The sequence below is a fragment of the Motacilla alba genome, chromosome 4 (genome assembly GCF_015832195.1).
Source record: "Motacilla alba alba isolate MOTALB_02 chromosome 4, Motacilla_alba_V1.0_pri, whole genome shotgun sequence".
NCBI classification, from domain to species: domain Eukaryota; kingdom Metazoa; phylum Chordata; class Aves; order Passeriformes; family Motacillidae; genus Motacilla; species Motacilla alba.
The window spans coordinates 21,605,377-21,619,860 of NC_052019.1; the positions used below are offsets into that span (position 1 = coordinate 21,605,377).

The following is a 14,484-nucleotide window of genomic DNA, read 5'->3' on the forward strand; positions in this document are numbered from 1 at the left end:
TGGTAAAGTTTTCATATCAGTTCTGTTGTTCACATAATATGTCCTCTTTTAGAGGCAAACACTAAACTACCACAGAATTCTCGCCATTAAATGCATGAATTCATACTATTTTCAGAACAGATGCAACATCATATTTATATCTCTAACGGGACATGCTTAGAAACTTCTTAAACACAATATGTAGCACAATCTTTATCCAAATAATGGCACCAATCAATTTCATAATCACATAAATATTTTTAAATTACATTGGCTACGTACCTGGCTATGTACCATAATTTCTGAACACAACATCCTGTAAAGAGAAGTTTCTACACATTCTATACTCACTGCAATTCACCAAAAATATAATTTGACTAGTTCAATAGATGATATAACATAGACCAGTACTATTTAACCTTGATACTTCAGAATCATCCTGTCACATATTTTTTTACAAATTTTCTCCCCCTTATTTGATCTAGGAATAAGTCATGAAGTTTGGTGCTTTAAAAAGTTTGTATTTTGGATATTCTCTACCACCACTTCAGTTGTAAAATTAAGCACTGCTGAAAAACAGGAAGGCTAGGAAATTCTCAAAGCTATTATGCACAAAACAGATTGTGGAGAAGGACATTTTCACAAAAAAAAAAATTTAATTTCAAGAACCATTTGCAACAATCCTCTGGAAGACTAGTAGACTGGAGTAAAATGAAATTGCATAAAGAAGCTACATCAAAAATTACCCTACTTGGACACATACACTGGCAGCCCTCTCTCCCTGTAAGGCTGTTCCAATCCATTGATTTTTATAGATATCTACAGCTAAAAATACAACCAAAGAAAAAACACATTATAAATTAAAGGAATTCAAATGTAATTAATTGCTGCAACTAGATAAGCTCTTGTGATTACTGGTGAATGAAACAAGCCACATTTCATATATTGTAGAGTTATATTGAGAACACATTATAAATTCTCTGCTACAATGTATCATTTGCAATGACCTGTAAAGATGTTCAATTAAAGCCGCCAAAGTTGCTCTATTGACTGGTGGAAGACTCCGAATAAAAGCTCTGTACTTCCTCACACGCTCCTTTTCATTCTGCGTATCTGCCAGAAAATAGTAATTATTGAGCATTAATAACAATGCACACTAAAAACCAACAGCAGTTCTCATTAACTATATCAGCAGCATCTAGTCTTTTAAAATTGCTATTTACCAAACCAAAAGGCAATGCTGAAAATATACTATTAAAAAAGCCTATTATTGTACATCAGTTCAGGGAAACACCAATTAAGATGGACAGTTCTATACTCAAGCACTATTTGCCACTGTTTAAGACCAAAGGCCACAACAGCAATTGCATTTTCTCTCAAAGCATATTTAATCTGTAGTTTGTGCATGTACATGTGTAAGTGCAACTGCGCATGCACAAGTGCAAATGTATTTCTAAGAGTTCCCAGCAATAAGAAAGGAAAAGACCTTTTCATATTTTAAATATTTACTGGAAAAGTGTCTGAAGGCACAAAACAGTTTAAGGATCTAAGCATATATAAGAGTGATTAGAAGAGAGCAAGGGGAAAGCGCTGGTAAATAAGTTACATATAGCTGAGCAACGGCAAGGCTGATGGCAGGAATTCCAGTTTTGGGAATGACAGTATCTGAAACACAACCACAGCTCTCTACCTTAAGTCTGCCTCCCTGTGCTGCCCTCTTATGCTCAGGACTTATACAAAGTTCATATAGATTGCATTTAGTTAGTTACCTTTTCCCTCTCAGTCCCTTGCTTCTCTCAAGTTTCTGAAAAGAAAGCACAGCAATCTTCTGGCTGATTGATGGTGCTCTCCACTAACTACTGACTATGTTTTGGTTTCTTTGGTAATTGGCAGAAAAAGTAAATAACAAAACAACGGTTTAAAGGCCTTCTACTCCATTTCCTTAAATGTTTTAGTCTTCCTAGAAGTACCTTCTGTATTACTTAACAGGACAGGATTTTCTGTTGTAAAGCTGAAGTAGAATTTTAGCCATGTGTACAGATTAGGAAGGGGAATCATTGTAACACCATTAAAAAGAGCTGACAAATCTAAACTGCCTCAGAACTTCTGTTTTCTGATGCAATTAATCATGTGGTAAGTGAATAAACTCTTAATACTTTTTCCTCTAGTTTTTGAAATTGAGTTTAATGATCAAAAATGTGTAACACAGATAATATTTTAATTTCCTGAAAGTCTACTGGCTCATAGTAAAGCAACGTCCCTATATTTGAACTGAAATAAAAGAGGAATATGCTTTTAATAACTTTTTATAAAGACAAAATGTGCCACACAGAAATATACCCATGTGACTCCCATGCATTAAGATAGAAATTAATGCTCTGTCAGCATTTCCCATGCATCTCTTACTGCTGTGCCTGCAATTTTATAGCACAGTTTGGCAGGGAAACCACTTGTTTCTTGCAGTTTGCAAATATATTGCAATATAAAAAATAACAAGTTTAAAAGAACATTATAAAAATCATCTCTGATTAACATGTGTCTATTGCAGCCATGCCCCAAATATTTTTTTTTTCTCACTTAATTGTTTTGCCAGTTATGACACAACATAGGTTGACACAGGGTAAATAAATTAACAAGCCCCTCAAATTTGATACTGAAAATGTATATATAACCTTTATTGTATGGAATCTTATTGAATATCTTACCTAATGCAGAGATCCAGAATGGATAAAGTTCTTTAGTGAGAAGTGCATCATCTATTTGAGAAAGAAAACTTTTCAGTACATCCGTCACATCTTCAAGTTGATGTTTTCCTGCTCTTAGTTTAACACTTCTTGCATCTTTTTTGAAGCTTTCCAGCAGTTCAGCCACATTGGAAGAATCACCATTCTTAAGATAGATCTGCTTGCTACCTAAACCTAAGGCACAAAAATACAGGAGACAAAAATAAATGAATGTAAAATTAAGTATTCTTTCAAAAATTCCAGATATCATGATATGAAAATTATATGTGGCTGCCAAACAATTATATGTGGTTGCATTTCCTAACAGTATCTTTCTGATCTTTTGCTCCTTTTGTTACTCCCTTTGTTAGTGAAAACACTGCCAAGTCTTCTTATACCCAACTAAACGTCTTTGCAAGAATACTCATCATAATAGTAAGCAAGCCGGAGATCACTATTTCAAGAGTATTCTACAGGCATTTTAAATCCCCAAATCTCTTCAGGGCTTCCTAAAACAGTACTTTTGAAAGGCACAGTAAAGGGAAGACGTTTTCATGATAGGTATTATATTGCACATAAAACACAGCTGCTTTCATGAGAAAACTCCTTTTATTTTATTACTCTATGGATGAACTCATCTTAAGACTCAAAGTATTATTGTATTCATCCAACCTGAAATATTTTATTCTTAAAAGCCTCAAGTAAGTAGAAAATACCTATTTTCTGATCAGTCAGCTACTATTCTTGTATGTAAAAAAACCCCATTAAAATAAAATTAAACAGAAAACGTATAGCTTAAAATGAAGTCATGACTATCTTCAATCACTGTATATGTTATTGAAGTCAAAACTTTTGTTTTATAAAACTTGAATTCTATTGCTAGTAATTAAAAATAATTTAGCAAAAGCTTTTTTTCTTACTTTTAGGCACTAGGTGTAACCCCAGTACAACTATTTATAATACAGCAGTGTTGCCCTTTCCAAAGGTTATTTAGTTAAATTTCAATGGCTCAAATAGAAATTAGGTGCTCTCATACTGACAGAGGTTAGAGACACATTTATGCCAAAGCATATAACCAAATAAATGGTTGATATGCATGTAGCAATCTCACAAGAAAACTCATGAATTTGCAGTAGTAAAAGGATAAGAACATCATCTGCATATAACCTAATGCCACGGAAAGTTATGCTGGCAAAATTTACTTAAATAAATGATAACCAACTAATCCTCAGGTTATTTCACTGAAAAACAGCAGCCTAGGACTGAACTCAACTCCACAGTTAATGCCAGCTTCCAAGATATGTTCAGATCACAGCTTCTCCAGCTTTGCAGTCTATTTTCTTAGCTGAGTTGTCTGCACTGGGGCAGTGGAACCCGAGGCTGAGTTTCATAAGGCGAACAACGCAATATTTAAAATAGAAAAGTGTCCACAAAGGGCATTTACCAAGCTGTATTTCCCCAAAATGGCCATTCTCAGCTGTGTGGTAGTATATTGTACCATCTCATTAAAGAATGTCAAGGTTAATGAGGGGCACTTTACTTTAAGTAATATATAAACTCATTCAATAGGGCCTGGTACTGGGGGTGCTTCAGTATTATACAAATGATCTTAGCTTGAATAAAATCCACTCTACTTACCATACTGTGTAACAAATGCTATGCAGCTGTTCACTATAATAGGGACATCATTTTTGCTGAGCTGCTGATCTTGTAGTGCATTACCATCTGTACCTGCTGCTTTTTCAATTGCAGTATACCAGACCATGAAATCCAGCTTTGTATGGCCATGGATGTATAGCGTTCTGAAAATTATGAAAATATTTTGAGTTCAGGAAAGAAATGAAAAACCAATGTTATTGCACCATGGCAACAAAGCAGATGTTCAAAACAGAAAAAAAATATATATACTTGGAGTAAGACATCAAGGCACCTTTCACCACATAAAGCTGTGATGGTGGTCTGTTGTTACAGCATCTTTTTTTTTTCTAAATTCATTTGTATTACCAGTGCCATAAAAAATGAAAGAAGATCCACAAACACTGTCACAAGCCTTTGAAAGAACCTGCCAACATTTTAATTACTCTTCTTCAGTCTTGCTCCTACATTATGCATTCATATGTCCAAGACATGGCTAAGAAAGAAACAAATTTAGAGACAACTTTCAACACTCTAAAAAGCTTTCCTTCTTTTGTATTCACACCCCAAAACACCCCAGACATCCACCAACCTCTTCTATAGAGTAGCTGAGACATACTGAACTTCCATCCTTACACAAGTATCAAAATGATCACCCACCACCACAAAGCTAAGGAACATATATGAAAAAGCTACGAGCTGAGTTGGTATAAGTTAATGCAATACTTTGCCTGTATCTCAAAGCCCAGCCTTGCTCTGACTCTTTTATTTAAGCATGCTACAGTAATCTCCTGTGTGCCACCCTGACAAGCTAGCTTCTAAGAGAAAATATCAAAATTGACAAGTCTAAGGGGGTATGTCCAACCATAAGCATGTGTGTAATAAACAGCTGTTTGAAGTGTTAAAATAGTAATCAAACTTTTGTACATATGTTGTCTTATCTCCCACTAAAGACATGTAACGGATACGTTTTCTCTAATGACCATTTATTTGCTAATTAGGATAAGTCAAAATGCTCTACTGAACTTCTATAAAAATAATTTCACATGCATAGAAAATACATTTATTTTGATTATATCATTTTTGGAGGAGGGAAGCATTTTAAATGATGAAGGAACACTTAATTTCATTTCTTTTTGTTAATATCTTTCAATTTTGCTTTTATAAATATTTCCATTCTAGCACTCCTATCTTGCTAGGAAGTGGGGATGCAGTCAATGTGTTACATACAAAGAGTCAGGATCCTAATTTTTCTCAGGATCCACCACACAGACTGAGCCATACAGCAGCAGAGTAGATGACACTAAAATATTTCATCCCACTGAACTACGTCTTTAGGAAGTCTTTACTTCATTACTTCAAAAGTCACGTTAACTACCATATATACCTGTATAGTAGAAACACAGCCTCTCTCTTCCACTGACCAAAAAAAAAAAAAAAAAATTCAAAAACCTCTCCTATTTTGCAGCAAAATGAGTGAGCCTAATCCAGTGCTGTCCAAAGTTTCCTTAAGACTTGTCAATACAGGTAGTTCCCAATCAATGCCTTACAAAGAATACATCACCACATTTTCTGGTATGGCTACGGCCATACATATACAAGGAAAGTAAAAGGTTTGGAGTAGAAAAAAAGTTTGAGAGTGCAAGATACTCTACCCATTTCCTACTATTATTCACAGATCAAAAGAGGTTAGGACAATGATTTATAAAAGATTTATGATGCTTTCCAACACAAGAAATGTACATATATATGCATATTATTGGGTATTTATTTCCCCTGCAGAACAGCAGGACCCACATTACGGTATTATGCAAAAGGATAAATGAAAGTCTCAACAGATTATTTTTTATCCAAAGAATTATGATATATACAGGGAGCACATACTGTAAAGTGAAAATATTATTACTTCTAAACAAGAAAAGGGCAACTCTCCTGCATATCAATGAATTGATACCAGAGGAGGAGAGAAAAAATACCGCACTGAACTTCAAAGGTCGCATGAACTTATCAGCATTTTTCATAGAGATACGAAAGTCTAATCATGTGCCTGTCAATCAATTGTTGTGATATATGAAATACCTAAACTATGTGGAAAAGATCACCTTGTATTTTATGGATCTTTCCATCTTCCCCTCAATGCATCACATTAGAAAAAAGATTTCAGAAGTACAAAGTGATGATGTTCTCATTGTTTTCTAAAATTTGAGAAGCTGTTGAGCTCAATTCAGTTACAGAGGAGGAGGCTACTTAATAATTAGCACAGAAAAGGTGGTATTTGTTTAAGTTGTAGTCCCAAGGGACCAAAACAGGCATGAAAGAGAAGCTGCTGCTACAAAATATAAATAAGAAAATCATACTGCTATTATGGAACCTGGATTGTTCATAGAAGGCAACTAGTTATTTTTGAAAAAATTATACTTGCCCGGTCAAAACTCTCCAGACTGGCAGCATCAAAAAGTAAGATAAATCACAGACACATTTTCACTACAATACCACAAGAGCAAAGAAGGGAGGAAAAAAAATTAAACTAGTGCCAGACACATTTCAGAACTCAGTCAATTTCCCATGGAAGTGGCTTAAAAAGCTCATCTCAAAGCTCAATAATCTTTGGCTGAGAGAGAACACACCTGGAATAAATTTAATTTAGAAAAACATAAAACAATTTTAAAAAAAAGATGTATAAAACAGTTCTTCTCAGTTCAATCCTTGAGGACAAACTGAACAATTTTTTTTTTCCCTAACTGGAAACGATTTTTTTATCTCCTTGAACCTGGAAGTAATGAAAAGGAAAGGGGAAATAATTTCCAGCAGAAGAGCAGAACTTTCCTCAAGCACAGTAGAAGTCTTCTACAGAAGTTCATGAAACAATGGAGATAACTTTGCAGATTTAACCTCTGTGTTCATCTCTTTCACAGTTTTCAGACAGAATTAATAACAAATACATGCATTTCTCACTGAACTGTCATTATCAAAATATAAAGTAATATTAAATCTAAGGCTTAAGACTAATTATAAACACAGGCTGAAATATAGTGATGCCCCATGTACCATAAAACTGAGGAATTTAAAGAGTTTATAGAAGTAACCATGTTTGAAAGAATTTGTACTGTAATGTTTATGAAGATCTACCATGCAGATTACCAACTATTTTTACAGACTCAAGGAAAATGCATTCCTTCAATACAAATGCACTGCTTCTATAGTATGTTTACACATGTGCTACTTTTTCAGTTCTAAAAATTGATAAAGATCTCACATTCCATAACAAATAGTTAGCAATAATGACAACGTGGTGAAAAATGGTAGAATTTTTGCTATGTTGTGTGAAGCACATACAGTCCATAGCCAAGAAATTAATAATTTAAGTACTCAAACAAACAAGGCAGCCTGCCAACGTAGATTTCTGCCCTAGTGAATTGAGAGAATTGAACTGGCACAAGTGACTGCAGCAGATCAATGAGTCTCAACACTAAGGAAGCTACTGTTACCTACACAGCTTTATTGTTGACTACCAGCACATCCTTCTGCCCCAGCAGTCAGACAGACAACAGATGTGACCACACTCCATCCACACGAGTGCAAAGGCTTCTCTTTACCCCATCCTGCAAAGTCTCCTAGCTTCAGCTATGTCTATAAGCTTTGTTGCACAGCTGTGCAATGGGAAAGCAGTGTTAATAGGTGATTTTGGGTAAGGTGGCAGGGAGAGTGAGAAACAGACACTGGCACAACTCAGTGCCCTCTGGAAATTCCCACAAGATTCTAAAAATTTACCTGTCTGAAAACAGAGGTACTAAGAATCAAAACATTGATATGAAATTATTTTGGAACCGAAGCTGGATGTTCCATTAAAAATTTTTCTTCAAGCAATATTTATTCAAGGGATCCTTCAAAAGGTCTTACATCCAGCATACTATATTGGAAGAAGAAGTCCTTTCATCTGACTCTTAAGTTTATATTACTTCTGGATTTTAGAAATTTGTGCCCATAACTGCATTTTATGAGAAAACTTACTGCTATCATCAAAGGGTTAGGAAAAAAGCATTGAATGAACCATCAGCTTAAAGAAATTGCGCCAGTATGTAGGGAAGGTTTATTATCCATAATAAGAAAGAGCTAACTACATCAGAAACATAACAGGGAGGAAAAAATAGCACCATCTGGATTGCATTACAGTCTGAAAACATTCACCAACACCTAAGAAAGAGCTTAAATTATTTCATAAAAATATAATAAATGTTTGAAACTGAACTATCTGCATAGCTGTTTCTTTAAAAAGTAGCATTAGTGATTTTGATTAAATTCTACATATAGAAGATATCTTTAAAAACTATTGTATGCAGACAATATACAGTATGTATTTCTTCTTTTCATTGTGCAGATCCCTCTGTTGGCCTCTACACAGCTACTCCACAGGAGTAGCTGTTTCACCAATATGCTATGCAACTTCTGTTTGGATAGCATATTATTGATAGCAACAGGAGGTCAAGTATCACCAGTCACTTCAAGCATTTTAAAAACACAGAGATCAAGGGAAAAAATCCAAACTGAATATGGATCAAATCAGAGGACACCTCTGTGTGACATAGGGAAGCCTCAAATACATAAAACCTTAAAATGGTTTGCCACTTCTAGCAAGAAGTCAAGAAGCATTTCGAAACTAGAATATTTCAGCTATGAAAGTGAAAAGCAAGAAGAGTCAAATGGCCATCTGATTAGGGTGTAAAACTATACACCACAGTGTTGTGAGAAGTCAAGATTTTCAGCTGAGTTAGACACAGTTCTAGCAGTCCAGACAATATGCTCCAGTAGAGACCAGAATGTAATAAAATTCCAGTAGATGTTAAAAAAAGTGTGTTCTGTAATTTACTTTAGTGAAGATACATGAATACAAGCATTAACATGTATAAGATCTGAAAAAAAAAAGTAAAATTAAAAGTCATCTAGAATTATCGTGAAAATTTACATTGAGCTCCAAAACATCGAGTACATTGAGTTTCAAAAAAGACAACATACTTCAAAAGAGAAGTATGAAGCTTCAGAAGTCTTTTAGGGTGGTTCAGCCTCTGATGATATGCTATTACCTGGTATGATTGCCACCTCTTATTCCTGAGCTGATAGACATCATCAGCTGAACATTTCATATAGAGAATAAATGAACAGCAGGGTGTCAAGAAGAAAGCAGGGTAAAGGAAGAGGTGTCAAAAAAAGAAAAGGTAGGAGTGGATTGTATTAATATCTAAGACATTTTGGGAAAATCTCACATGCCTTTTTTGGTAGTATTGTCTCTGAATTCTTGTATTTTATACCAGCTCTAAAGTACTATGTACATTATGTCCCAAAATTAATTTTAAATTTTTCTTCTGAGTAGATATGTATCAGATTAATGCTACATTTTTAATCACAATTTTTTTACCTTTTTAAGAATCAAGAATTCATAGATTTATTACATTGTAATAATTTCAGCAGTAAGACCTAAGAAGTTTTTATAGTTTCTGAAAATGTTCACTTGCATATGCATTCATTCTTAAATGAGAAGTCCATTTGTAACAACTGAAGTCATTCTTTTACCTACAGTAATTAAAAGAAAAAGTGTGAAACAGAAAGATATGATACATGTAAATGAATGACTTTCCCTAATTAACCAGCCAAAAGACTGAGACTTGGAAAAAAAAGGCATAAGTATTTGTAAGAAACAGAAAGTCAGTAGAAAAACACCTCAAGGAATTTTCATAATATTTTCTAATAAAATTTAACCAGACACTTTAAGACATTCATCACATTTATTTTTTTATGCAAAGGAGGGTGGTTTTTTCGGTTTGGTTTATAGTTGTTGGGTTGCTTTTTCCTCCTAAACGTTTCCTAATTCTGGAAAAATCTTACTTGTCTAACTTAATTCTTTCAATACTACTCTCTATTTATTTTATAATTTATCCTGCATTTAAGTGACTAACAAGTTAACAAGAAAGTCATCAGTTACGCAGAGTCTCTTCCAAGTGATCAATCTGTGCCAAAGCTGACATTAGACAAGCAGTGATACAAAATAACAGACAGAATAGGAAAACCTAGAGACTTTGACATTTCATTTAGCTGATACTGATGACATCTCAAGGATATTAATTTATCTAGAGCTTGGAGGAGAACAAAGAAGATTAGTGGCTTTATTTCCATTTACAGTAATTGAGTCTAAAGACAAAGGTCATTTTATATTTATTCCGCTTCCACACACACATTAAATTGCTTATCACTTTAAGATGCCATCTCATACAACTGCACTGCACACCTGGATAGTTTTGAAGTAATAGCCTAAAAAAAAAGCACCATGCCAAAGCCTATACACCCATATGGCTTTCAATGCTTAAGATAATGTGAAGACTATGCATTTAAATTTTTTATGGCAGACTTCAGTGAAGAAAATTTAAATATATTCATGTCCACCTTAAATCAGCCAGTGTCCCTGCTGAAATTATTTTCAAATAGTCCAGAATTTCCCTTAAACTACTAGAGTAGTTAAGGGAAAACCTACCCTCACTTGAAAGAAATATTCTAATGAAATAAATAATGAACCCTGACTTGGAGCTAAAAGTTTTACTCAGCATTAATACCTATGAAATTATATGCATGTTTTATATCGATCTTTGGACTACACCTTGACTAGGATACCTCAGGTTCCCTGTTTAGTGTATGTAGCTTACTTAACACTGCATCTTTCAACAAACACAAACCAAACCAACAAACAAGCAAACAAAAAACCCAAAACGAAACAGAACCCCCCAAAAAGACAAGAAAAAGTGTTTCCTTCTAACCTGCGTCGCCTTACTCAGTTCTGAAACTTATACAACATCCTAGAAAGAGTTAAAATTCTGAACACACAAGTTACAATGCATTTCTGACAAGCTATTCCAACTCTGAATAGATGTCAAAGGTAACTAAGAAGTTTTTTTGTTTGCAAAGGGAAACCCTTCATTTATTTACTTATTATTGGCTGTTCAAATGACTGTATAAATACTGCACCACTTAAGACAGACTCCTGCCCAATAACCTATTATTGAAATAAAAAATGCCTCAACCAATTAAAAACTAAGAATTATCTTCCACAATTTTTACTTTCATCTTTGAATTTGTACCCATATTTGAGGCAGAAATACCTACCTCACTTCAAGTTCCAACCTCCCCTTAATTATGACACGGTCATCTCTGCCGAATCTTACCTCCTTGGAAGCAGATAGGGATCATGTTTGTTTCATAAGTATGCTTTTTCCTAGACAGTATATTGTTAACTGAGATCAGATATTACAGTAAGATTAACCAGAGGACTCATTCATATCCTCTCAAACCTGACCTAGGCAGTTTGATATACAGGATTCTGAGACATAAGAACGATTTAAAAATCAAGTAGTTTAGAGTAAAAGCTCCGAAGAGGTACTCCTTTTTTACAAGGTAAAAGGAGTTAGTTCCTTTTGAAGAAATCATTATTGGCAGACTAATCTGGGAATAATTTTCTCAGTGGAAAAACAGTTTTTAATTAAATAGTGCTTGTTAACATTTTGTGACACAGACATAAAATGTAATTAATGCACAAAGATATTCCCTCCTTTAAAAACTCTGCAAATTTACTCTCTTGCTAGCAACTCGAAGTGAAAAAACTCCAGAACTTATCAACAATAATTCTAAGATATGACTATAAAAACAGATCAAATATTTTTTCAGATAGGACCCTTACCTTCCTTTTTCAACGAGCAGCAGGACATCTATTCTCTCTCCATTTTGCATCACACTGCTGGTTGCTGAAAACAAAACACATACAAATTCATATGACCTTCACAGACACATATTTATAGACAAATACATACATGCAAGCACATATAGACAAACATGTTTTTTTCAAAATGATCGTCAGTGGAAAAAGGAGCATGGAATTCCTAAACTTTGCACATAAAGAATGCTGCTAATAATAGAAACAAAACCCCACAAAATACCACACCACATTTACATTTAAAAGAAAAACTAACACAAAATATTATCAAGAAAGTTTAAACATACTTTTTAATGTGAAAATATGCTGCAGTGTTTTATTATATTCAACTTGTAAATACAAGTTGTAGAAGACATAATGATTCAGAAGTAAGCTGGATTTTGGAATCCATTAACTTTTTACACCTTAACGGCTGCACATATTTAGATTAAGATAATGCAAGTTATCTGTTTAGCATGAAGATCATTTCCACCCTTCTTTATGTTGCCTTATGTTATCCCTGCTGAAAAAAGCACTCTGTAAAACACCTACATAACACATCAAATACATCTGGATAGCTTTCAGCTGCACTGCTTAAAAAACTATACCATGCACTATACTAAAACCAGTAAATTAAATGTAACCTGCTTACTAATTTGAAATTTTGAAAACTTAGTATCTCAAAATGCATGTCATATATAATCCAGACCATATATCAAGTAATTCCCAGAGGGAGTAAAGTCCTAAATATATATGAAAACTAATAAACACATTGCATGTTATATGATGTTTTTGTATCAGACATACTCCTAGCCTCATCTACATTTACTTAGTCAAATATTTAAGAAGCTAAGTTACTATACTTCCACAAATAATTCATTAGTTTTCAAGTTTCATTTACACAAATCAGAATTAATAGTGGAGCAGATATATTCTGGAGAAAGCAGAAATCAAAAGAAAAAGTATGGATATATAGTATTTCCAAGAAATACAACTAATAATAAAAACCCCAAGCAAAACAAATTCTCAACTGAAAGTCAAAAGTGTTTCATTTTTATACATGAGATATAATATACACAGATTTTGCACGCTCCTATGATTCTGGCAGAGGCAATTACAGTTGCATCATCAAAAAAAATATCAGGAACAGTTCTCCTTATGCCTGATCTTTTAATTCTGAATTAGGATCAAAAGTATTCACAAGTTAAAAGACACCTAGAGGCATAAAAACATTCCTGATTAAAAACCACCTTCATGGTGTTATTTACACCAAATATAAGGTGGCAGTAAATAAACAGTAGAAAACCCAATGGCATTTAGGCAAGCTCCTGCAAAACAGTCCACAATCTGTCAGCATGTATAAAGAGTATCATCAATAAATAGCTAAATTATCTTCTCTATGTTACTTCATTATAAACCTCAAATTATATCTATTTTTCTATGTAACATATTGTCTTGCTTAATATAAAAACAAGTAGAGCAGATTTGCTTAAAAGAGGATTCAGATCATAATTACAAACAATGATATAAAATTGGTCATAGAAGACCATTTATACAAATATTCTTATCTCTCCACATCGTAGTATTGAGCAAATAATATTTTTAGTATCAGAAAAAAGTCTATTAGTCTGTGAAGTAGTTTTCGAAGAGAATTATAATTTTCCAGTATGTTTGAGCATTTTAAAACTAGACCTGTCAATCATCTCAAGAATGTGTTCAGCAGTGAGTATTTCTGCCCTGTCTAAAATATGAGACAATAATCCCAAAAGGTTATATATTATTATTCAATTCTGTACTCTTGTAAGAAAGAGACTGCTGCAACTGGAACAAAAACTGTCATCATTCATTTTAAAGCTGTGAAAAATTTCTCTGGCATGTGCCAAAAAGTAGGAAAAAAAGAAGCCAAGACAGAAATTAACCAACCCCATATTTAGATAAGAGCTGGAAGAACATCTGACTCATATGAAGAATAGTTACTGAGCTTCCCAATATTTATTACTTTGAAATGTAATAGAAATGTCCTTAACAGTGAATTAATCCCACAGAACACTTTCTGAATACTAGATGTTCTTACTCAGTTCTTGCAACCTCCTTAGGTATATGGAATCTTCTTCAGCATCCTCCATTTCAAGACAAAAATAAAGGCTCGACTTCTCTATAGCAAACCAGCCTTTTCTCCACTGATCCAGGTTATGGCAATCTTTGTAGTACAGCTGCCCAATAAGATCACAGTCTCGCTCTAACAATGATTCTGCCACTGGGGGAACAAAATGCTACCAAAGAAAATGGGGTGAGTCAAATGAATAAAAAAACCCTCTGCCCCTAAAAAACAAAATCAAAATATTGCAAATCTACAGGATTTTAGGATTAAGGTCCCAGTAAAAAAACCTCAAACATAAGCCCATAGACACACTA

The 14,484-nt window shown here is 33.9% G+C and overlaps 1 protein-coding gene across 4 annotated transcripts in view; it reads right to left on the minus strand.

The window, feature by feature from the left end:
* Window positions 1-14,484, minus strand: part of ARAP2 (ArfGAP with RhoGAP domain, ankyrin repeat and PH domain 2) — a 123,096-nt gene that overhangs the window by 38,618 nt on the left and 69,994 nt on the right. For all 4 annotated transcript variants that reach the window (XM_038135019.1, XM_038135018.1, XM_038135020.1 and 1 more), the window contains exons 18-22: window positions 14,144-14,342; window positions 12,058-12,121; window positions 4,341-4,504; window positions 2,685-2,897; window positions 987-1,092 (exon numbers count right to left, since the gene is read on the minus strand). In XM_038135019.1, coding sequence (XP_037990947.1) covers window positions 987-1,092; window positions 2,685-2,897; window positions 4,341-4,504; window positions 12,058-12,121; window positions 14,144-14,342 — 746 coding nt within the window. The remainder of the gene's footprint in view (window positions 1-986; window positions 1,093-2,684; window positions 2,898-4,340; window positions 4,505-12,057; window positions 12,122-14,143; window positions 14,343-14,484) is intronic.